Below are 22,005 nucleotides of genomic sequence, written 5' to 3' on the forward strand. Positions count from 1 at the left end.
AATTTGATATTTACCTTAATACATAGTATAAATTATACGTGTATGTAAACTCTTGTAAACTACAGACATCAGACTGTCTGTCTTCACTATCCCCACTTTAATTTGATATGTATTTTGTATACTCTACTTTTTCTACTCTGTGGTCAAACATTCTTGGTCCCATTAAAACCTTTTCACATTGTATTTGTTTTTCCTTTTGCTTTAAATCTAGACTTTACCAGCCAAGACATCTGATGGATTGCTGAGGAACCTGAGTTTTGCCAAGCAGAAGACAAGGCTTGCTATGTACTGGCATAACTCACTGTGACTGCGTAAGAGAAGAAACAGGTTGAGGAAGCAACAGTTGGGCAAACAGAGAATGTATTGTGGTAAAAAAAAAAAAAAAAAGTGCCTTGAAATGAATTCTGTTAGGTGTTAAGCAAGAAATTTGAGTGAACCATCTCTCTTAATTTGTTTTTCTTAATAAAAGGGCAGCATATCGCAAGAAGAGAATCATGGCCAGCAACTTAGGTTTGGTCCTGGGTGTAGTCCAGCAGCGCTCATACCCACCCTCCTTATTTAAGACTCTGCTTGGCCAGTACAACCTGACAGAAGGATCTAAAGTAAGCTGTCAGTAAAAAGGGGTCTGTGCTTCTAATAATGCATTTATAACTAAGTAATATTCTCATCCCCAAAGGCAGCTGTACACTGACTGTACTGGTGCAGTTGTTGAGGAGAGGGGACTGTTTTTATCCAACAGTGGCCTGCTTGGCAGTTCTCCAGATGGGACAGTCTCTGATGACTGCACGATTGAGGTGAAATGCCCATGGTCAGCCAGAACCAAAACTGTCTTGCAGGCTGTAGAAAGGAAGGACTTTTTCCTACAGCTGGATGAGACAAGTGGTTCCCTGGTATTAAAAAAGCATCACAACTATCTACATCTCACAGGGGACCAACAGCTGTCACTTTATTGGTTGGACTCCACGTGACTTTGTAATCTTGCCTGTTGATAGAGAACAAACTTGGGCTGTTAACACTGAAACTTTGGAAATGTTCTTTTACCCAACCGTCTATCGCAGCTACGAATTTATATCTGCACAAGCGATCCATCGGTCCAGCCATTTTCAGTTCATTTTTAAATAAATTATAAATATTTGTAAATTGTACATTTGTAATTATATTCAGATAAATTATTAAAATTAAGTTTGATTTTAACAAGAAAATGTTTTGGACAAAAACGGTTTCTGAAAATAAAGAGTAACACATTTATCTTGTATTCCTTATTTTTAATGAAAATGTTCAGCAAAACAACTAGGCAGTAATCAGGAAGATGGAATGAAATGAACAATATAACAAGCCACTGATGAAACAAAAACCACTTCGAGTAAAATTAAACATTTTACCAATTACAACTGAGAATTTTCAACTTTAAACTATGCAACTAAAAATGATGTAACATCCTGACTATATTCACAAAACAATCCAGAATACTTAAAAGGTACAAACAATAAAAATAAACATATTCAACAGTTGTACTGTCGGGTCCACAAGTAGTTAGACAGTGACACCATGTAATTTTGCCTCTGCACTTTCACTGGTCTAATTCATTCAGTTTCATGGATAACGGGTGTCTGTAAATTTGTAAGACACACACATACTTTCAGTATCTTATTAATATTTTTTTTGTACTGATGTGGGACGAGATTCAAAATTGAGAAACGTTTCAGTCTTTGAATGGAATGTGCTACATGTGCTCTTGCAGAGGAGATCAGCCTGTTATTGTTCACTTCCTGCTGTGTGAACTGTCCGCTGACAGACGGAATGTTCAGCGAGACCCCCTCTGGGAGGATGTCCTGAATTGTGAAGTCCTTACCTGCAATGACCATGTCACCTGGTTGTAAATGTCGCAGTACTCCACAGTCAGCTGTTATCGCCTTAGCTGAGGCTTTTCCACCGTACAAGTTGCTTGCAAAGGTTATTACACCATTTGGAGCCACACCAATTAGAGCCTTGAGTATGATCCGTCCTTTGCGTTGGCTATACAAACAACTTTGTGTGTCACGACTCTCTCTGCCAGAAACAGAAACTTCTGTGCAGTCAAGCACAATCCTGCAGTTAGGAAATGGCTGGAAGCAATCCGGCAGCGATGTCTGATTCTTGGCTCTCGAGGCGATGTTTTTTTCCAACATGCCAACAAACAAAATGTCATGCAGTGCACTAACAATTGTTGTGAAAATGTTAGTTACTGTGGCTGTGCTGCAGTTAAACCTTGTTGCAAGGTCTACATGGCCACAATCAAGTTTGAGCTTCATTAGGGTTAGTAATAACTGGTCCACTATGGGCAACATTTGGACAGTCCAACCAGAATGATATTTGAGCTCAAATTTGGAAAGAAGGGATTCTAAAAACAGGACAGTAGCAGCATCGGGCAATCCAGTATAGTACTGGACTCTTTCGGGATTGTCAGATATTTGACTGAATGAGAACGTCTGCTTCTGTTTCTCCAATTGTTTTTTTAGCTTTTCATTCTCTTCTCTTAGCATGTCATTCTCAATCTTAAGCACCACAAGACTGTTGGAAGAACTTGAGGAGCTTGCAGTAGCTGTCTGTGTATCTGCATTGTTGGAGTGATGTAGCTCATCTGATCTTTCACACTGATTTTCACCACTAGCTGGGACCTGTTCTTTTTTCTTTTTATGCACAGGGTGTTTTTCTTCATCTGAGAAGTGAAAAGACTCCTCGTTCCATGCAAATCTTGTTGGCCCCGCAGCTTTTCCTTGAGGGAAATGCCAGCTGCAGACTCTTGAGTTGCAGTTTGGGGTGTAGTTATGGCGGCTGTAGAAGTGTTTAAAAAGGGAGAGAGAAATTATTCATCACATGGTAGCCCTCTGTTACTTATGTTTAACAGTGACCGTAATTAGTATAATCTTACACAACTTCTTTTGTGTATTATTGGCTTTTAAGCTTACCAGAAAGATAAATGCTGACAAATATAGCTAACCATTTGGTGGTTAAGTCTCTGTTTTGGTCATTAACTCTCACGTAGGCTATGGATTTTAGTGGGTGTTCTTACTATGAAGACATCATCGCTTTTCGTGTGTCATTTTTAATCCTCCAAGAGTAGAAAGCTGTGTAGCTATGGCAAACGGACCCATAGCTTTCAATCTTTGCTTAGAGAAATAAAAATGACATCCAAACCGCGTTGATATCTTCGTAATAAGAAAACATGATAAAATGTTTTTATGTATGTAAAATTCGTAGAAGCCAGGATGTTCTGGGAATCCGTCCTACTGGTTGTTTCTGCGCATGCGCACAACACAAAATTAAGTGGCAAACAGTCCTATGTTTGTGAATATGAGCTAGAAGTATAATTTGACGGATAAAATTAATTGCTTAATTGCTGGAATTATTGTGTGAGAGCAGAAATGTTCATAAACTATGTACGGTAGGCCGGTTTGCCAAAGTAGGATGGTTGTTTTTTTATTAGCGGGTTTTAATTGTTCAACGCTAGCTATATTAGCTAACTAAAGTAAGACCACACTTGCGTTCATCTTACAAGTTTATTTATTCACTTTGGAATTGTAACGTACCTTATCGCGTGCAGCCACTTCTGCTTCTCTTTCTCGTCACAAGGAAAGCGGTGAAATGACAAATTCGTGTGTTTTTTTGATCCAGAATAGTTAAAACAAAAAGGAACACAGCACTGCGGCATGTTGAACACGGGTGTTTGGATCCGGAAACGGAAATTACGTCATCACTTAACGATAGATTTTTATTTAATTTTAATAATCTGTAATATTAAACAAGTTACTCATGCTGGTACATTTTTATTTATATAATGCAGCAACATTTCTTTATCATGCAAAAAAACAGACTTGCACTTCTTTTTCTCATAGTTAATAGCATTAAATTTGTCCTTAAACAACTTTACACCAATAGAAAGGGGTGGTTGGCTGGTGGTTTTGGACAGACTCTTTTCCTATAAAACCAAATGCAGACCACCAGAATAATGAGCAACTGATACTAATGTTAGTTTTTTTTCTTGTCAGACAGCAAACTATGTAAAAGATTTAAAAATTAAAATAAAATAAAAATCAATAAACACTTAATTTTTACTTGTAATAAGTTATAAGTTACTCTCGGAACATACTGGAAACACATTCACAAATCTAATAACTTTCTCTTCCTTTCGTAGGTGATTATTAAATCTTTCAATTTCGCAATATCTCTGAATGCTCTGATTGATGGTCACATTTACATTCTGTGACTGTCAACATGAACTAATTTCATATTTGTTACTTAGATGATAAAAAAAAAGTCCAACACCAGGAAGAACGATACAGAGAAAACGTTATGAGGGATAAAGAGTAAGAAGTTGTTCAACATTCAGTCCAAGTATGAATTTAACAAAGGAAAGACAGAAACTGAAATAAAGTCTATTTTTTATTTACCAAGAGCACCATTCAAACTAACAAACAAAAACAAAAAACATACAGACAGCAGGTAATTTAAAGCTGTGGCCCTTTAGATAGACGTTCCAATACTGTGCCACATTTAACAGTTTTAGAGTTCCAGAAAAAAATCACAATATAATACACCATCAGTTTTCTGTCTAGACATGAAACCTAAAAATGGTCTTCGGCAGGTGTTTCTGAATTCAAATCATTTTTACAACGTGATGCCCCAATCAGAGAAAACCTCGTAACACTGCCAAGGTGGCATAGAGAGACGTACATCTTATTCTAACAAATACAACTCAACATGGAGATATGTTCAGTGACATTTGCATAAAAGACCACACACGTTTCTAGCATTTAACCCATTAATGGTCCTCCAAATTAAATAAACCCTCACACAAACAGCTTAAAGTGTAATTTCCATTCTTTCAATTACACACTTCTTTTGCAATCAAGTGCTGATTTGTTCTTTTTGTGCTCAGGATGCCCTAAATGAGGCACAGTGGTAAAAACATGAGGCACTGTGGTCATCTGCACAGTAAATATAACCTACAGTTCATATTTGGTCAGTGGAAAGGTTCGGTTCATTAAACTGCTTCTCAAGTGTCCTATTTCAGATTTGCTTATAGTTTCATTTTATTATTTTCGCCAGTTCCCTGTTGTCTTGTCCAGTGCTTTCTCTATACTACATCTTCACTGTTGTGGAGCAAACGAACAAGCATCTGTGTTTCACAGTTGATCACAATTTCTCATATAAGCTCTCTGATGTTAGGCACTGTCTTCTCTGATATTGGAAACAAACTCCACCAGGACTTGAAAACCAGCTTTCAGCAACAAGAAATACCAGAGTCGATGGCTTGGAGCTACACCGTTTTCCACCGGCTCCCCTCAGCTGCCAATTTTACTCTCCCAGTAAGATTTCAGAATTAAACAATCGCTTTGTTTCTCACAGTGAACATCACACCTCTGCGCACATTTGGCATAATCAAAAAAAAAGAAGAAAAAAGGCAGCTCTAACACTCTCAAAAGCCAAAGCTAAAAAAAAGCATTTAAAACAAATCAAACAAAACAACATACTAGACAAAGCAGCATAAATAAAATACCGTAATAAACTGACCATAAGATTAACTTTGAAGAAAAACTAAGAACAATAAAAGGGAAGAATGAATAACACAAAAATTAATTAACAAAAGAGAAACACTGAGCTGACTGGACTCTGATCTCTGCACTGATCAGTCATATTGAACCGCTGCTATGACAGAAAATTCATAGATGCATTTAATGGGAATGTAAATGTGCTAAAACTGGACACATTAATATTTAATTTAAAGTCTGCATCTTTTAAAAAAAAATTTTTTTTTGGACACTTATTAAATCCCACTGCAGTAAGGAGATCTTGAATACTTAATACTTAAAAAAAATAAATTAATTTAAAAAAGAAAGTTTGGAGGGATTCATCTCAACGAAGAAGCAGCTGCAGAATGAGAGTGACATAAAACTGTCACCGTCTTTTATATGCAATATATTAAAAGAGACTTAAAAATGGGGAAAAATGTTGACTAATGACACATAAATAAGATCAACAAGGGTTATGTACATATTCAATATATTCTATCAATTTATTGGTCTAATATTAACATCTAACTGAATCTCATTATTGCAGCATTAAATAGAGTAACAGGAATCTCTTTGTCTTGAACAAATAAAAAACCCATAAAGCAGCTTTTGACTTTAACATCATATAAATTAACCCTACAGCGCTCGAGTGTGATTGGTTTTCTGCCTTCTTGTTGTGACTATGTGAGGATGTCTAAAAGATCCAATGAGATCTCTTTTTAAGATCATGTGAGGCAAAACAGGAACAAGTTAAAAGGGTAATTAAAACAAAAACCACGAGCACCTTCATGTGGAATAGCGTGCAGCCTCGAGCGCACTACTATTTCTCTGAATTACGACTCGGGCAATTCAACATCGCGCACTGTCAGTTTATTTTGTGTGCTTCATGGCTGTAGCGTCTAACCTTATATAGCTACAGCCACAGCAACTGTTTAAACACATCTTCTAATTAAACACTGCTTTCTTAAACATTATTCTTCTGCAAGAGCCGAAGCTGCCGGAGATATTTGTGAATGAAAACGTCACGATCATCCGTGGGCGTTCTGTAAGGACACTTTAAAAACACCTCAGGCACCGAGGGGGTGAAGACTAACACATACTAGCCGAGTTTCAGTGGTCCCACGCGTCAGTCGGGTCATCTAACGGCGTCTACACCACAGTCAAGCACCTGCTCTGAGTGTCCTTCATCTGTCCACCAATGCATTAGAGTCCATATCGTTCAGTAAGTACATGTCTGTGTGACGCGACACTCCCAGCTGCATCTGGAAGAGAAGAGGACATGGAGCTGTCATTACTCAGAGGAACATTCACACGCTGAAGATAAATCAGCTGAGCATGATTTAATTGTTAAGCATTTTTATTTGATTTTGCCAGAACTTGTTTTGGTTTTCATAGAAAATGTAAGCTCTTAAAATATGTTAACATTTAGAGAAATCAGTGGAGAGTCAGCATCGGCTTAAATAAAAATATAGTAAACTAAGCGCATACACACACACACACACTCTCTCTCTCTTCTTCTGATGACTCGGGAAACCATTTGTGTTACCAAATCCTTTTTATGTTACTCTACATACATCTTATTCACTCTTTTTTAGTTCGACCATAAATCTGGAGAATACGGATTGCCAGGTGTTGGTTCTTTACTTACAAACAGGATGAAATGTCAGAGTTTTAAACTAAATCATTGCAATCAACAATGCACTGTGATTGGTGATTAATAGAGTTCAATCAGTTCAGGATTTGATATTGATTGTTTTATGACTGCAGATTCATTAAAATGTGCTCACCTTGGGTCAGACTTTCCTCATTTAATCCTGGAAAGTCCTGAAAAAGAACATTTCTATAGCCTACTATGAGGTGCTACACCCTCAAACAGCACCAGTAAGGAGAAATGAAGATTTTTGTAATTTAGCTAACTATTCAAAACACATCAGTTTAACACCTTTACTCTACTGTTTGGGGTTTTACAGTGAGGAGAGTTATCTTTTAAAAAACAAAGATGGGCTTTAAGATTATCATTTACTCAGCTACTTAAAAGTTAAAAACACAGTAATCCTGAGTCCATGTTAGGACTTTCACACAGAAGACGCAAACAAATGTCCTTATATCCATAATGTGAATTTATTTCGGAGACACAGCGGCTTCATCCAGCAGCAGAAAAATAACAGCTTTTCATTCAACCTCCAAAAGAGGGAAGAAAACAGAAATGACCAGAGAACCACATGATATAATTTGAGAGTAGACACAGTTTTCTCTGTAACAGTTCAAATGTTCGTCTGTCATGTTTGTTTTATTGCCAGAGAAGTTATTTATATAAGACATGAACTCACGTTCACCTGAAACATATTTCTATCACTAAGAACAGCTTTAGAAATCTTAGAAAAGCTTTTGAGAACTTTATACAAGAGCAGAAATGTTGAACCACCACAAAAACGTCTGAAAAAAAACTCGAGGCCTTTACTGTGTTTACAGTATGCCACACAGCTCATCGTACTCTCATCTTATTGGTCAGTATGTACATGCTACTTGGATATTGCCAAGTCAGGAGCTTTAATATAATGCAGTTTATTATATTGTGCAATGTCACAGCAATTTTAATTTTCTTCGTTGTAAAACTGGAAGAAGAGGCTCGTCAGTGTTGGCTGGTAAAACTCATTTACAGTCTAATCATCGTCACTTTGCTGATACTTGAGCAATGCTACCGGGACAAAGAGCAGCTGAGTGAGGGCTGTGTGAAGGCTAACATCAGTCACAGCTGAAACTGAACTGACAAATGGTGACAGCTGAAACATAAACAATTATAAAATAAAATAAAATCCACCTTTCCTCACCTGAATAATCTTTTATTTCTTTATTAAAAATGTGTCTGTTGTTTTGCTATAAAAACGGGGTATACAACTGTCCTGCAAACTGGTCTGACTAACAAAGCCAGGACAGAAAATAAATAAGGCAACAAAAAAAAAACCCAATTTTATTCCCCACTTGATAATCACGCTATCATGTGACTACTTAACTTCACAGTAAAACATTAGGAGGTCTCAGAGTGGAATCATTAGCTTGGGAAACTGTATAATATATACACATGAGTGAATCTGCATTTTAATATGAGCTGTGAGATTTCTAAACTTTGTTCATAAATGACTTGTGTGCTCTACACACTGTACCGCACACACAAATTTGTGGTTATGGATTTTAATACATAAACACAACATCCTTTGTCATGGCTGCTACTCAAACACAGTCCTAACAACTTTAAATGATTACAGTGTTGTACTAGAGCACATGCACATAAATCCACCTTCCCCATCAGTTATACACTTCTTACTATTGTATACCTGAAGTTCAACAAAAAATAACAAATATAGTATTGAGGTTAACTTGGTATCGCAGAAAACAAACAAAAATAAAAAGAATGCACAAAATCATTATTTTTGCACATGCAATAAAGGTTTGAAAGCCAAGGACGCTCCTGCACACTGCTAAAAACACAAGTATGATTTCACTGACGGGCTCGCTTCAACCTGAGTCTCTGGCATCATAAAATACAGAGGCGCTAACAGAGGCTCGGGATGATGCTGCAGTCACACAAAGCTTCCCCTGCTTGCCTGTGTCACTAATGTGCACTCAGGAATTAATTTCATTGATCATTTGTGCATTAAAAACATTATTAAAGCAGCTTTCAGGGGCCAGACACACACCAATTTTGGAAATGATAAGGTGACTTTCAGACTTTCCTCCTACAAACTACACGTGCACTCTAAGCTAGGACTCCAAACACAAGAAGCAACAAGTGAAAGTTGTGCATGATGCTCAAAAATGCCACTGTAAATTCTTCGATATGCTAGACAAGAATGCTGAAAACAAAAAAACCCTGTAATATAAGGGCTGGATATCTGTTGGACATTTGACTCTCATGTGTCATAATATTATTTTTAGACATTATCTAGCAGTATTAGACTTGTTTTTTAAGCAAATGAGTCACACTTGAAGAGAGCTGACTGTGAGATTAAAAAAATAAAATAAAGGATATTGAGGTAGACTGAGTGGGAATCATAAAATGTGCAGTGTGGCTTCACACTGGGAGGATTAGGGTGATTAAGAGCAGGACAAATCATAGGTTAAATTAGAGTTTAAAAATCATCACATTTCTACTTGGCTGAAGCATCAAATGCTGGAAGATAACATCCTGTGCTGGTGTCATATGAATGTCTGGGAGCCTTAAAAAAAGGCTCCCAGACAGATATCTTAAAAAAACCAAGATATCCAGCCCTTTAAAAAAATAAAAGTCAAATGTGCTTTCAAGATCCTAAAGAGTCCCAGCTGTGTACGGGGCGCCCAGAGTAAAGAGACATGCTGTTGGTTACAGTCACGTTCAGCTTTAGGAGTCGTACTCTGACTGCTCCTCTATGAGCACAGCGGGTCGATTGCTTACCCTGCTGCAACAGTCCAGGCAGGAGACGCCCAGGGCAACCAGACAGTGCCAAGCCTGCAAGGAGGAAGAAGCGAGAGGACATTACAGACTTTGTGTGTGTGCACCTTTTCAATGTGTAGAAAGTGAAGCATTCAAATTTTATAACAAAATATTATTCATTTGCTACTGATATGTTCTGATTACTGCTGGGTGGGTTATCCTGCTTTTTCCAGCCACCAATACACAGCCAGAAAGATTTAGTGTAATATTGTATTTGCCAGTATAACAACTGTGGATCTCAACTTTTGGAATTTAGGGTTTTATGAAGTTTAGTCTCATCTTGCTTCGTTTCTTGTCATGTTGCTTCTGTGCTGTGGGCACACACGGTGTTTTAAAATAGATTTTTTTTTTTTTACCATTCTTTACTTTATTTTTCTGATGACATTCAAATGTTTTCTGATCTATAATCCCAATAGAAGCACATCACTGTAAACCTACTAAAAAAAAACCACCAGTAAAAACTAAAAATAAAAGAAATGCATAAAATTTAAGATAATTCTGTAATATAAAATGAAAAAGGCAGAAACTTTTTAAGAAATGATTGTGGCACCCATCAAAAGAAGCCAATTGAAGGGGGGCTTGGACATCTCACGGGGATACCTCCTGGGTAATGCTTTTCGGGCATGTGGGACGAGATTATGGGGCAGACCCGAGACATAGTGGAGAGATTACTTCTCTCAGCTGGCTTTGAAACACCTCGGTCTCACTCAGAGGAGCTGGAGAGAGAGAGAGAGGTCTGGCGATCTGGGTTCCCATGAACAGAACCCAGATGAATGGCAGAAAATAGATGGATGGACAGACTTTTGGTTATACCAGCCGGGACTAATTCTGGTTATTGGAAAATAAGATGTGTGAAAACATGCTCTGCAGTCCTATCAACATGAGATTAGACTACAGGCATCAACAGACAACAATTTAGACATGAAACAGCAATCATAACTCACCAGGTATGCCACAAAGGCCAGATAGGCTACAGAGAGGAGAGCAGCTAAAACATAGAGCACCACGCTGTTCAGCGCCGTCACATAAACAATCACAAAATACATGTTGATTGCACAAACGCCCAGGATGAGGATACCTCCCGAAATCTTCCACCCCCTAGAGGAAACAGACTTTGTATTAGACAATTGGGAAATCCTGTGCTTTCTAAAACTAACAGAGTCCTCAAAATACTTCCTAACATTGCAAATTTACCAGAAACACTTTTTTTCCAGAAACACACAGACTCACTTCTGTTAGTCACACTGCTGCATAAATTCCTATTTTGCGCAACTCCATTTTACACAGCTTAAATATAAATAAATGTTTGATTTAATAAATGACCTGTCTGTGCGTTAGATAAGTAAACAGTCACAATGACAACTCTGAGCAGAGTTGACTCAGAAACTGCATGTCACATGACACCACGTCTACACCTGAGTCAGTCCAGTCCTTTTATGCACAGTTGGGGGTCCGGACTTTGTGTTGCTTGGTTTTATATTTGGATAAAGACCAAACAGGGTCAAACAATGGACTTCGCTAAATCTGTTGTTCCTTGGCCTCAGTCCATCATTATTTCCCTAAACTCAGAGGCTACGGGAAGAGATGCTTTGGACTGTGCTGCTAATGTTTTAGCATAATGTTTTAATATGTGTTAAATTCATTGATCGTACACAGACTTCAACTACATGAAGGGCCAAGAAAAGCTTGCTTCTTGAGATAATTATCCTGTCAGTTATGAGTAAAATGCATACAGTTTGAACTTAATAAAGAAGAGAATAAAAACTATTAAAACATTTATTTCACTTACAATCCGTTGGCAAAGTCGTTCATTATGGATTTCAGACTTGTGAAGGTCAGAATTGGGATCAAAGCAAATGGAAGCTGAAGGATGAGAAGAGTGAACATTTTTAACAAGAACACAAAAAGAACATCAAAAATGTTTCAGTACAAACTGCACTGAGGGGAAGATACCCGTGCTGACCTGCAGGCTCTGCAGCACATTCAGAAAGTCATTCATCCCAGTCAAATGGTGAACATCCTGGAAAATGGCAACCAGCAGTGTAGGCGTGATGGCGATAGAGCGGGTCAGCAGCACCCGTGCAAAACGAGACCACCGCAGGTTCAGGAAACCCTTAAAAACACGAAAGCAGAAACATCAGTGCAGAGCTGTTTCCTTTTTTAAACAGAGGAAAGTGGTATATAAATAAAATACACTGTGCCAACATGTGTTCCTACCTCCATCACAAACTGTCCAGAATACGTGCCCGTCATGGTGGAGCTCTGTCCAGCTGCCAGAATACCGATAGCCCAGATGTAGAGAGCTGCTGGTCCAAAGAAACACCCCAGGACGATCCCCTGAACACATGTATAACACAGAGTTAAGTGTACACACACCTATTCATCTGGGTAAAGTCTAATCTAGGACAAACAGCCATTTGTGATGAATGGTAAAATAAATTGGTACTCACACAATGTGTAAATTAGCCTTTTTAGATATTATTAATAGGAAAGTAAAGAGTAAAAACACTTTGATTCAACTCTAGAAACACACCTAAACACCCAAGGAGCCATTTTGTGAAAATACCTCTATGATGTGTTTACACTGTCTTAATGTCACACAAGGGGAAAACATTTGCTTTTTTTAATTTAAAAAATTAGATAATCAAGCCATAAACTGCTAGATGCTCCTTCCTTTTCTACCCTCTGATGTTATTCTGTATTATTTTAGTAGCTCCAAAATGAGACATTATGCAACCTGCTCACTCAATCAGAACTGCAGAGACCTACAGACTGTGGACTTACCCCTTTGTAAATGTCCACTTCGAGTGTGTTGTTGTTAAGAGGGAAGAGATCTGTGTGAGGGCTGCCAGTTTTATTGCACTCGTTATTCTGCAGGAACACAGTCAGCAACAACTTGATCACCACTGTTTCACTTATAATTTACTGTATCTCAAAATGACCCACACACGCTTTCAACAGTCCTCAGTATGGCGCCATGGACACTCACCACCTGTATGTTGGATTTATTGTAGAAGGCCTGAGCAAAGACTGCGACGACAAACACATTGATGAGGAAGGAGACAAAGAGGGCGATAGCCGACTCAATGAAGAAGTACTTGTTGGCTTCCTTGACTTCCTTTTTATTTTTGCGGTCGACTTCCCGAGACTGAATAAGGAGGGGAGATAAAAAACAAGAAGCTTAAAAACTTTACTTTAAAATGTTTTTTTTCCACTCATAAGGTTATTCATGAAACAGTTTTCACATTCATTTAGGAAAATCTAATTTCTCTTAGTCTACACACAACAGTACATTGATGTTTCTAACCTTGACCAAGGCTGAATGCAGGTAGATGTTGTGGGGCATGATGACAGCACCTACAATTCCCACTGCCTGCTCCAGCTGCACAGGCCCACAGCCGGCACAGTAGGGTACAAACATACCCTTCAGCAACTCCCCCTGGTCCGGTTTTACCAGCACATACTACAGGGAGAAAACACAGAATCAACCCTGTGATGCAGCCAGACACTGGGTGACAAATGCTTCAGGTGACCAAAACGTACCTCATAACCAAAACTAAGAGCCATTATAGTGATCAGAAAGCCAAAGAAAGCTTCAAGTTTCCTCAGTCCTGCAGAGATATAAACATATGTAATCACTTGGGTTCCAATCTGGTTGCATCAGTTGCATATCTGCATCAACAAATCACATACCATATTTGTCTAAAAAGAGGAACACGAATGTGTCTGTGATGGTGATGAGAACTCCTCCCCACAGTGGGATCCTGAACGAGAAAGAATCCTTTTTTGTAAATCTGCAAAATCATATAAACTTTTCCAATACAAATGTCAAAGACGTTACCTGCCCACAGAAAGGAGGTTGAGAGCTATGGCACAGCCAATGACCTCCTGCATGTCTGAGCCAATAATGGCCAGTTCCACCATCAGCCAGAGGATGATGCGAGGAACCTGAAATTAAATATAATGTATTATAAATAATGAAAGACAAGAAAGATGTGACTCAGGTGTGTTTTGAGGGTGGAGGGGGGTGCTCACGGTGGAATACTGGCGGTTGCAGACTTCAGCCAGGTGCATCCCTGTGACCACCCCGAGGCGAGCAGCCAGCCTCTGCAACAGCAGCCCGATGATAGTGGATACAAGGAGAACCCATAGGAGCTGAAGAAGAAGAAGCACGAAATCAGCACATGTGGCCACATCTGCTCAGACCCCTAGATTTCTTGTATGAGTTCATGTTCGCTCAATACAGTGAGATGCATTAGGACTTTCCAACATAAAAATGACCTTTGACAACCTCCCCTGTACCCTTAATGACGAGATTGAACACTTCAGTAAATAATGAACAAAGATTTAGCTGCAAGGGCAGAGATCACCCTCCCTCACGTCTGATGCAAACCCAGTCATTTTGTTTTATAAGCAGGCCTGAAATATGACATAAACCCCTCAGACCAGATTTAAAAAAGCCTCGAGAGTTACTTCTAATCAGTTTTCAAGGGGCAAAGAGTTAAAACTAAGATTTCAAATTAGCATTTTATCTGCAACACAGCATATTTATTTATTAATAAAAGGGAGTTCTCAAAGATACAGACAACAAAGCAATCATGCAGCTTATTATACAAGAGAAGTACTGAGCTAGAGACAAAATATGACCCTGGTTTCTTTAAAAAAAAAGAAAAAAAAAAGGCAGTAATATTTTTAAAAGAAAAAGTATCTGAAAGTATCTGAAGACAGAATTACTTCCTCAAATATAAAGTGAAAGGATTGAAGCCTGAAACATGAAGTATAGTTAACTTGTTATTTTCCTAAATCTACCTCCGCTGCCTGCAAAACTACACCCACAGTTTATTTTTCTGCGTGGATTAACATGTTTTCATTCACCTTAAAGCCAGCTGCAGCTCCAGACTGCAGGTCTGATTCAATGTTCCCGGGATCCAGATAAGCAATGCTCATCAAAAACCCCGGTCCAGTGAAAGCCCAGAGCTTACGGAAACTGAACAACTGAACAGAAACAGAATTTTCCTTTTAAATCAAATAATATGCAAAACATATACTTACAAATAAAATATTTTTCCTGTGTGTCTAAATGAAACACACTGTTTGTGATGGTAGTGGTACCTGGTTTTCACTGTCTGGAATGGGCACCCTCTCTTCAAAGTATGTGGAGAAGGGTTCATCCTGGGCCACAGGTGAGGCAGGAGGGGAGATGGAGCTGTACTGGTTTGTGTGGACTCCATTCTCCTGAGGGGAGTCCTCTGATGAAAGCACAGCAGGACAAACAGAGGGACTCTCATTAGTCATCACACAGAGTACCCTTAGGTAGCGTTACACATGTCTTTTCATTCATTGTCAACATCCTCCCGTGTTTTCTGTTGACCAAACGCATTGCAGCAGTGGAGATGTAGTTAAAAAACAAACTGTAAGGACCAGATTTACTAAAGAGGGCAAAATAGCGTGTAAGCACAATCCCCAAATGGCGGTCATAGGCGTGGTTAATTTTGCAGTTAATTTGAAAAGGTTGCGCTGTTTTCTGAACACTTGATTGATTTAAATGTTCTCCTCCCTATATTTTACGCATTGACAAAAATTAAGCCAGAACCCAGTTTGTGCCAGTGCGACGCATTATTATATCTGGACGTAAGCGCTGTTTATAAACTCTGTATAGTTATTGTGAAACTCTGATTTATGGATGTGGCATAATCACTATGATAGAAAAAAATCTCAGCTAAATTCACTAATTCACACAAAAAGCGTTAAATTCTGACAATTAAGGGAAGGGGTTTTTTGGCAGGTTTTGCAGCTTGCTTAAAATACTTGAAATAATCAAATATTGACTCTGTCAGTCTAACTGCACTTGGAAAAACATTTGAGACACACAATCTAACACTTGTCTGGGATCCAGGGGCTTTCTAACAGCACGAGTACACCCTCTGGAAAAAGGCAAACAAAACTCCTTGCTTCTAATCTACATGCAACACAACACAAGCACTTTGGTCTAAGACTTTAAATTACAAGTCTTTACTCGCTGAGCAGTAACCTGTAATTAGCTCCACATTGTTTGCATGTTAACCTCAGAAACTCCAGCAAAAAAGAAAAGAACTACATGAAAACACCAGAAAACAAAAGAAATTCAACTAAAAAACAATTCTAATTTGAAAATAAGCAACAGATCTATAATAGTTTGTCCAAAGTGCATGTAAATGCAGAGAACTGCTACTCACTGAGTTTGGACTTTTCATGTCTTGCCCCCTCCATCTCCAACTCACTAAGGTCCTAAAGTCCACAGTTGCCTAAGTATTAGCTTTTATATGACGTTGCCTTTATCATCATTTTTTTTTTTAGACATGAGCTGTTACGAGGACACTGTGACCCCGCCTTTCTAAAAATGACCCACAGAGAGAGAGAAGTAAATATGGCGCACGCACTATGTGCTCGAGGAAGTCAATACATTACAAAACCCGCCCTTTCTCACACATGGAAAAAAAAAAAAAAAGCACGGACAGTTTTTCAAAGAATCTGAGTTAGCGCCAAAGTTTTATTAGCGTCAGAGTTTTTACTGTTTATCACAGTAAACACACTGTGTGCCTTTTAAAAAGATGGACCATGTTTATCTTTTTAAGATAAATAATTTAAAGTCGTAAAGGAAAACACTGTTACAGCAGCTATCAGGTACTCACTGGCTCATAATTGGCGTAATTATAATACAGAGTGGGGATTACATGGAAAAATGCATTTGACTTCTTAAATTGCTTTCTTGTCAGTTTTTTGACACCTGTTGGTTCAGATTTCTGAACATGAATATCTGCAGTCTGTTCAGGTTTTGTTGTGCTGCTCTTAAATCTCTTCACAGAGAATCATTTCAGCTGGGAGGAAGCTATTTTTTGGGAAGACAAGATATCACCACAGGTGTGCATAAAGTAGTCAGCCAGGAAGTAATCGGGGTCACTTACAATTCTTCTTCTGATTTATTCTCGTTCAGATTTTCTGCTGATTATAATCTTAATATTAAGCTCCCTGTGACTCAGAATATGCCTCCAGCCACAGCCAAATGTCCAAATGTTTAATATTGGACAACATGTTGAGTGGGTCTGTATTTTAAGGGTCATGTTTCAGTCATCTTAAACGTGTACCTTCCAGGAGGTCTCCGTCTTGCTCGGGCTTCATCAGGGCAGGCTGAGGGATCCCTGGGAAGATGAGGGATGAATATCAGCCTCCCTGCAAAAAGACAACAGTTGCATAATCTGAGAATTAAAACATGAGTGCAGAAAAATTTTATAACAAAACACATTTTTCAAACAGAAAGAACAAACTATTTAACACGAGACATGACTGTGCAGCAATTTCTGTTCCTCTTTAAGAAAACAAATTGAAAAACACTGAACGTTGAAGGTCATAACAATGACTAAGCAACATTAAAAGCAAGTCAAAGGACACTACATTAATGGGATCGTCTAACAGGAAACACTGAGCTGACCACTGTCAGCCAAGTTTCACTTCTACCACACACTCTGTGCTGCTCGTAACGGATAAACTGAGGAATGAAATGTGAAACCTCAGTCTTGCAAAATAACTTCTATAACACCATGATGTTTGACAAAGAGGGAGCAAAGGGCCGCGGAAAGCACATGACACACAGCAGGACCATGTGACAAGGAGCAGATGGTGAAGATTCGGCAGCTTTTCCAACCACCAAAGTTTCCAGTGCCACTTCTTTCACCTGATCATGTGACCTGATTATAAGACGACATGTTCCCTGGAAGTTTCCTCAGCAGCAGTATTTAAATTAATAGTCTTAAAGATGTGTCAGAAAGCTAAGAAACAAAAAAACGTAAAAGGGAATGCATAAACTAAATAAATTCAAAAATATTTTTTAATGTATTTATTTGGACATTGTGATTTGACATTTCTACTGAAGCTATTAAAACTATCTCATTTTTACCTCAAGCCTTTAGTTTCCACCTGTTTTCTGTTTAAAATGTTCATTTAGAGCAGCAAGTTTTTTTATGATTGTATCCCTGGGAGGAAAAATTATCAGATTTCCACATCAAGCTGTCCATGATCCTTCTCGTTCCTGTTGACATGCCATACAGCTGGAGACAGACTGCTACATATTTTATTTTAACTTGTTTTTGCACCTCTTCGCACCTTTGTGAAACTGCACAAAATGAATGAAGAAATCAAAAAATAAATAAATACTAGGGGTGCAACGATACCCAAAATTCACGGTTCGGTTCGGTTCGGTTCGATACTTTGGTGTCACGGTTCGATATTTTTTTTGTATCGAAAAAATGTTCATGCTTTTTAAATTTGTCATTTATTAAAATTATAAATATATATTTTAACTCAAAAGTACAGTTTTTAAATTTAATGTTGCTGAAACAACAAAGAAGAAAGAAAGAAAAATAAATCTTTCTTTCTTTAGTCCACACTTAATAAATCTATCTGATCGAGAAATCGCTCATCTTTGGAAAAGAGAGTTTATTACAGAGAAATTGCTCTTTCCAAAATAAAAACTATACTATACGCTTCTTCTGGGCTATATTCTCAGCAGCATATTAAACATATCAGGTCCCCATAAGGAGAATCACGTGCTAACGGTTATCTAAATGACTCGGGTAAAGTTTGTAGCATGCGTGCTTGTTGTTTTTGTCTGCTTCCACTTGTCTTTGCACTAGGATGATGTCGGAGTAAATGTGCAGTCATATTCGTTGTGTTCCCACTAGTGCTGTCAGCGTTAATCTCGTTGAAATGACGTTAACGCCACAACACGGCAAATCTCCGTTAACGAGCTACCGCGGATCGCCCGTGCATGGGGCTGGACGGCCAACACGTTAACGAGCTAACTGCGCTAACCACTAGTTCCCACCCATGTAATTGAGCATTCAGTGGCACATCCGACATACTGTTTTACTTTTGTCTATGAAGCGCTTACCTTCAGGGTCATACTTCACATGAAGACCAAAATAGTTCCAAACGCCACATCTGAATTAGGGTGGGGGAGGTTCAATTAGCCATGTTGCAATGAGAGCTTAACTTCTGTCTCGCTAGCTTGCGCTGCGCTCAGTGAAACTGTGTTCGACTACTCCCATACATATGCGTACCGAACCAAAAGCACTGTATCGAACGGTTCAATATCGATACGAGTATCGTTGCACCCCTAATAAATACATAATGAACTTTTTAAATGAAGCTTTTAATTGTTTAGATCTAACCACCAGGATTTAAGTTGCTGATTTCTAGGCCACAAAACACTTTCTTCATTTTCGGCATCTCTGGCCTCATGTGCTCTCCTGTGGTCAAAGCCAGAAGCCACAACTGGAGAAACTGAAAATAAGGTTTAAAATACCTTTGCAACTATGCAGAGTGGCGTTATTGTGTAGTTATCATAACCATGAAATATGAACAAGCAATTGCTAATAAACAATTCACGATCAAAGTCATGCTATTAACATAGGGATCACTTTCTGAACTAACAAAAGCACAGCAAGTCCCTTAACAGAGACCCCCCAGTATGCACTCATGCATTGTCCTGAGCTTAATGACCATGTGACTCCCTTCTCCCATCACTCCTTGCACAAGTTTTTAAACATAAAATTGATCTCATGCCATCGTGTCTTAAAGCAAAGGTTCTGTTTCTCCACATAAACAGCAGTAAGAGAAATTTCAGTTAACTGTCCTGTCACTTCCACGCACACGTGTGTGTGTATACTTTTTGTTTTCTTATTTCAAACAAACAGACACACAGCGATCTCTGAAAATATTCAGATTCTACTTTTGATCAACCTGATTTTTTCTGCACTGACGGCACACTCAGGTCCACTGTTTATAGCCAAGATCTCAGTTTGCGCATTGACAGTCATGTGTGACAGCGGACTGCTACACGTCAACAACTTTACTATTACGCTCACTGCTAGAAGCAGCTTTGCAAAAAGGGACAGACACAGCAAAAAAGTAAACTAAATAAAGCTATCTGCCCTACGCCTCACATTCCGGGGTGGATGTGTGCTGTACTAGTCCCAGCGTGACCTTGATTAGAATCATAGATTGTGTAACTCTTTCAGTGTGTCAACTCTGATTCCACAGAGGTCAACATTTAAACAGTGATGAAAGAAAATCAGCTTTCCAGCAGCAGTGAGTTGATTTCAATCATAATCACGTGATTCTGAATTTAATATAAATATGACTTATTAATGTCACCAGTGTGACATTTGCAAAGACGTCAACTTATTTCATCAGTTCTGTCAAACATTAAAATTTTAACACATTGTAAAGTTGGATTTGCTATCTTCATCTAAATTAATTTTTAAAAAGAAAAAATTGTTGGAGTAGTAAAAATTCACATTGCTTAGTCAGCCATTTGTTAACTTAGCCCAACGAACATTAATGAATCTAATCTGCAAGATGCAGCTTTTCCTATCACTACATACAAGACAACTCCCAAACAGAAACTGGTCTCTAATGTCACACCCCTCAAGGACTTTTATGCCCTATGTTGAAAAAAGATCTTACATAAATAAGTCACAATAAGCAAAAAACTAACAAACAAAAGAACAAAAAAAAAAAAAAAAGAATGATCATGATACACCAACTTCTCTAAATGCATGACAATTTAAAACATTATGAAAAATAAGCAGAACCAAAACTGTTCCCAAAATATAAATCCAAATATATATCCAAATCCAATGCCAGCACACAGGTCTGTCTGGTCGAATGAGAGCTAAACTCTTGAACCAGGATAGACTACTGCAAAAACCCGGTCTATCAAGGAAACGCACACACTTCACGTGCAGTATTAACTGAGCCAGTGATCCTTACTTCAGAAAAGCCCAGTTTGACTTTGGTTTGAAGATCAACTAAAATTAAGATACTAAGCTTAAACTTTAAAACAGGGGTAATTTAGTGTGTGTTTTTACTGCATTTATTAGGTTATTGTGGCATCTTTTGTCATTTTAAAAGTCGTAACAAGAGACGATGATCCTTCTTCATTTAAGACACTTTGGGGTTATACAATGATCCTTATTAACAGGGTAACTCCACTAACTGTCACCCAGTGACTATATTAATTAGGAATGCTGCTTTCACTTGATTTTACGGATATTGGTTGGCAATTATCCTGTTACCACCTTGTTTTCACCTTCAAGTGCAGTAATGAGCCATTCATTCAGTCAGTCAGTCTCCCTCTCCTTATCTACTAATATTTCTCATCAGTTCAATTATTTTATTTTTGTTTGCTTTTTCCTAGCTACAAAATTTATATCACCATAGTACTGTGCACCTGATACTCATGCCAATGAGCCACACTAAATATAAACTATGTTGCATCAAGGTGAACCTGGAAGCTATTAAAAAAAAGAGAGAAACATGACTGCCTAACACTACCCAGAACTCCAGAACAAGTTCAGGCATCTATCCTCCCGACAAATCCGCTAACATATAAAACTACAGTGGCAATGCCACTGTACTACTGTTATGAGCCACCAAGCTAACAAGTTTCCATGATGTATTAGCTGCATGGCTAGGCCAATGTTACTTCCACCAAGTACAAAAACGAAACGTACCTATGTGTGCTGTGCGGGTCAAAAAAATCAGCGTTTTGATCGTGAAAATTAAGGCTGGTTGTAAACTTGTTCCATGTGTTTAGATCTTGAGAGTAGCTGAGCACGTTACCAAGCTAAAATCCGGCAAAGTATCTTCCCATGTTAACAGCAGGCTATAGTCACACTGCGCATGTGCGCAAATGTTGTAAGTAGTGACGTCATCTAGATTTTACTCTTTTTTTTGCCCTGAGCGAAACCTGGCAGGTTTAAAAAGTTATCAGCAAGTAAAATTATTATCTGTAGTAAAAAAATGGGGACTGTCTAATGAGTAAAATAAATGCAGTTGCGTTAAAGGCAAAATATTTCCCCAGGATTTTAGAAACAAGCTAATAACATATTGCATATTTAGCTTAAACCAAAATTACATAAATACATCGTATTTTTTATGTTT

General features: G+C 38.3%; 2 protein-coding genes across 3 annotated transcripts; both read right to left on the bottom strand.

Moving 5' to 3' along the window:
* Positions 1 to 1,244: 1,244 nt before the first annotated feature.
* On the bottom strand, positions 1,245 to 3,719 carry LOC146386923 (uncharacterized). The gene is made up of 2 exons (XM_084928160.1): positions 3,570 to 3,719; positions 1,245 to 2,814 (listed from the first exon to the last, which is right to left on the bottom strand). Exons 1-2 carry the CDS (start codon positions 3,689 to 3,691, stop codon positions 1,584 to 1,586), a joined length of 1,353 nt encoding a protein of 450 aa, XP_084784286.1. The 5' UTR covers positions 3,692 to 3,719; the 3' UTR covers positions 1,245 to 1,583.
* Positions 3,720 to 4,410: 691 nt separating this feature from the next.
* slc11a2 (solute carrier family 11 member 2) lies at positions 4,411 to 21,745 on the bottom strand. 2 transcript variants are annotated; one of them, XM_084928158.1, is made up of 17 exons: positions 21,576 to 21,745; positions 17,148 to 17,232; positions 15,136 to 15,272; positions 14,899 to 15,018; positions 14,059 to 14,178; positions 13,865 to 13,971; positions 13,717 to 13,787; positions 13,567 to 13,634; positions 13,331 to 13,486; positions 13,013 to 13,171; positions 12,808 to 12,894; positions 12,241 to 12,360; positions 11,987 to 12,136; positions 11,813 to 11,886; positions 10,968 to 11,121; positions 9,985 to 10,038; positions 4,411 to 6,814 (listed from the first exon to the last, which is right to left on the bottom strand). In XM_084928158.1, exons 2-17 carry the CDS (start codon positions 17,179 to 17,181, stop codon positions 6,737 to 6,739), a joined length of 1,689 nt encoding a protein of 562 aa, XP_084784284.1. In that variant the 5' UTR covers positions 17,182 to 17,232; positions 21,576 to 21,745; the 3' UTR covers positions 4,411 to 6,736. The 2 variants fall into 2 exon arrangements, with proteins under 2 accessions (XP_084784284.1, XP_084784285.1); XM_084928159.1 differs by lacking the exons at positions 17,148 to 17,232; positions 21,576 to 21,745 and adding an exon at positions 16,239 to 16,406.
* Positions 21,746 to 22,005: the final 260 nt, after the last annotated feature.

Source organism: Perissodus microlepis, chromosome 5 (assembly GCF_051167445.1).
Source record: "Perissodus microlepis isolate ML-2025 ecotype Zambia chromosome 5, ASM5116744v1, whole genome shotgun sequence".
Taxonomy (NCBI): domain Eukaryota; kingdom Metazoa; phylum Chordata; class Actinopteri; order Cichliformes; family Cichlidae; genus Perissodus; species Perissodus microlepis.

What these genes read in the sequence shown, in the direction of transcription:
- LOC146386923 (XM_084928160.1), bottom strand. Translation starts at nt 3,691, where the DNA reads ATGCCGCAGTGCTGTGTTCCTTTTTGTTTTAACTATTCTGGATCAAAA. An exon ending in AAGTGGCTGCACGCGATAAG is followed by an intron (nt 2,815 to 3,569) that starts GTACGTTACAAT and finishes ACACTTCTACAG; the next exon opens with CCGCCATAACTACACCCCAA.
- slc11a2 (XM_084928158.1), bottom strand. Translation starts at nt 17,181, where the DNA reads ATGAAGCCCGAGCAAGACGGAGACCTCCTGGAAG. An exon ending in AACCTCCTTTCTGTGGGCAG is followed by an intron (nt 13,788 to 13,864) that starts GTAACGTCTTTG and finishes TTTCTCGTTCAG; the next exon opens with GATCCCACTGTGGGGAGGAG. An exon ending in TGCATTCAGCCTTGGTCAAG is followed by an intron (nt 13,172 to 13,330) that starts GTTAGAAACATC and finishes CTCCTTATTCAG; the next exon opens with TCTCGGGAAGTCGACCGCAA.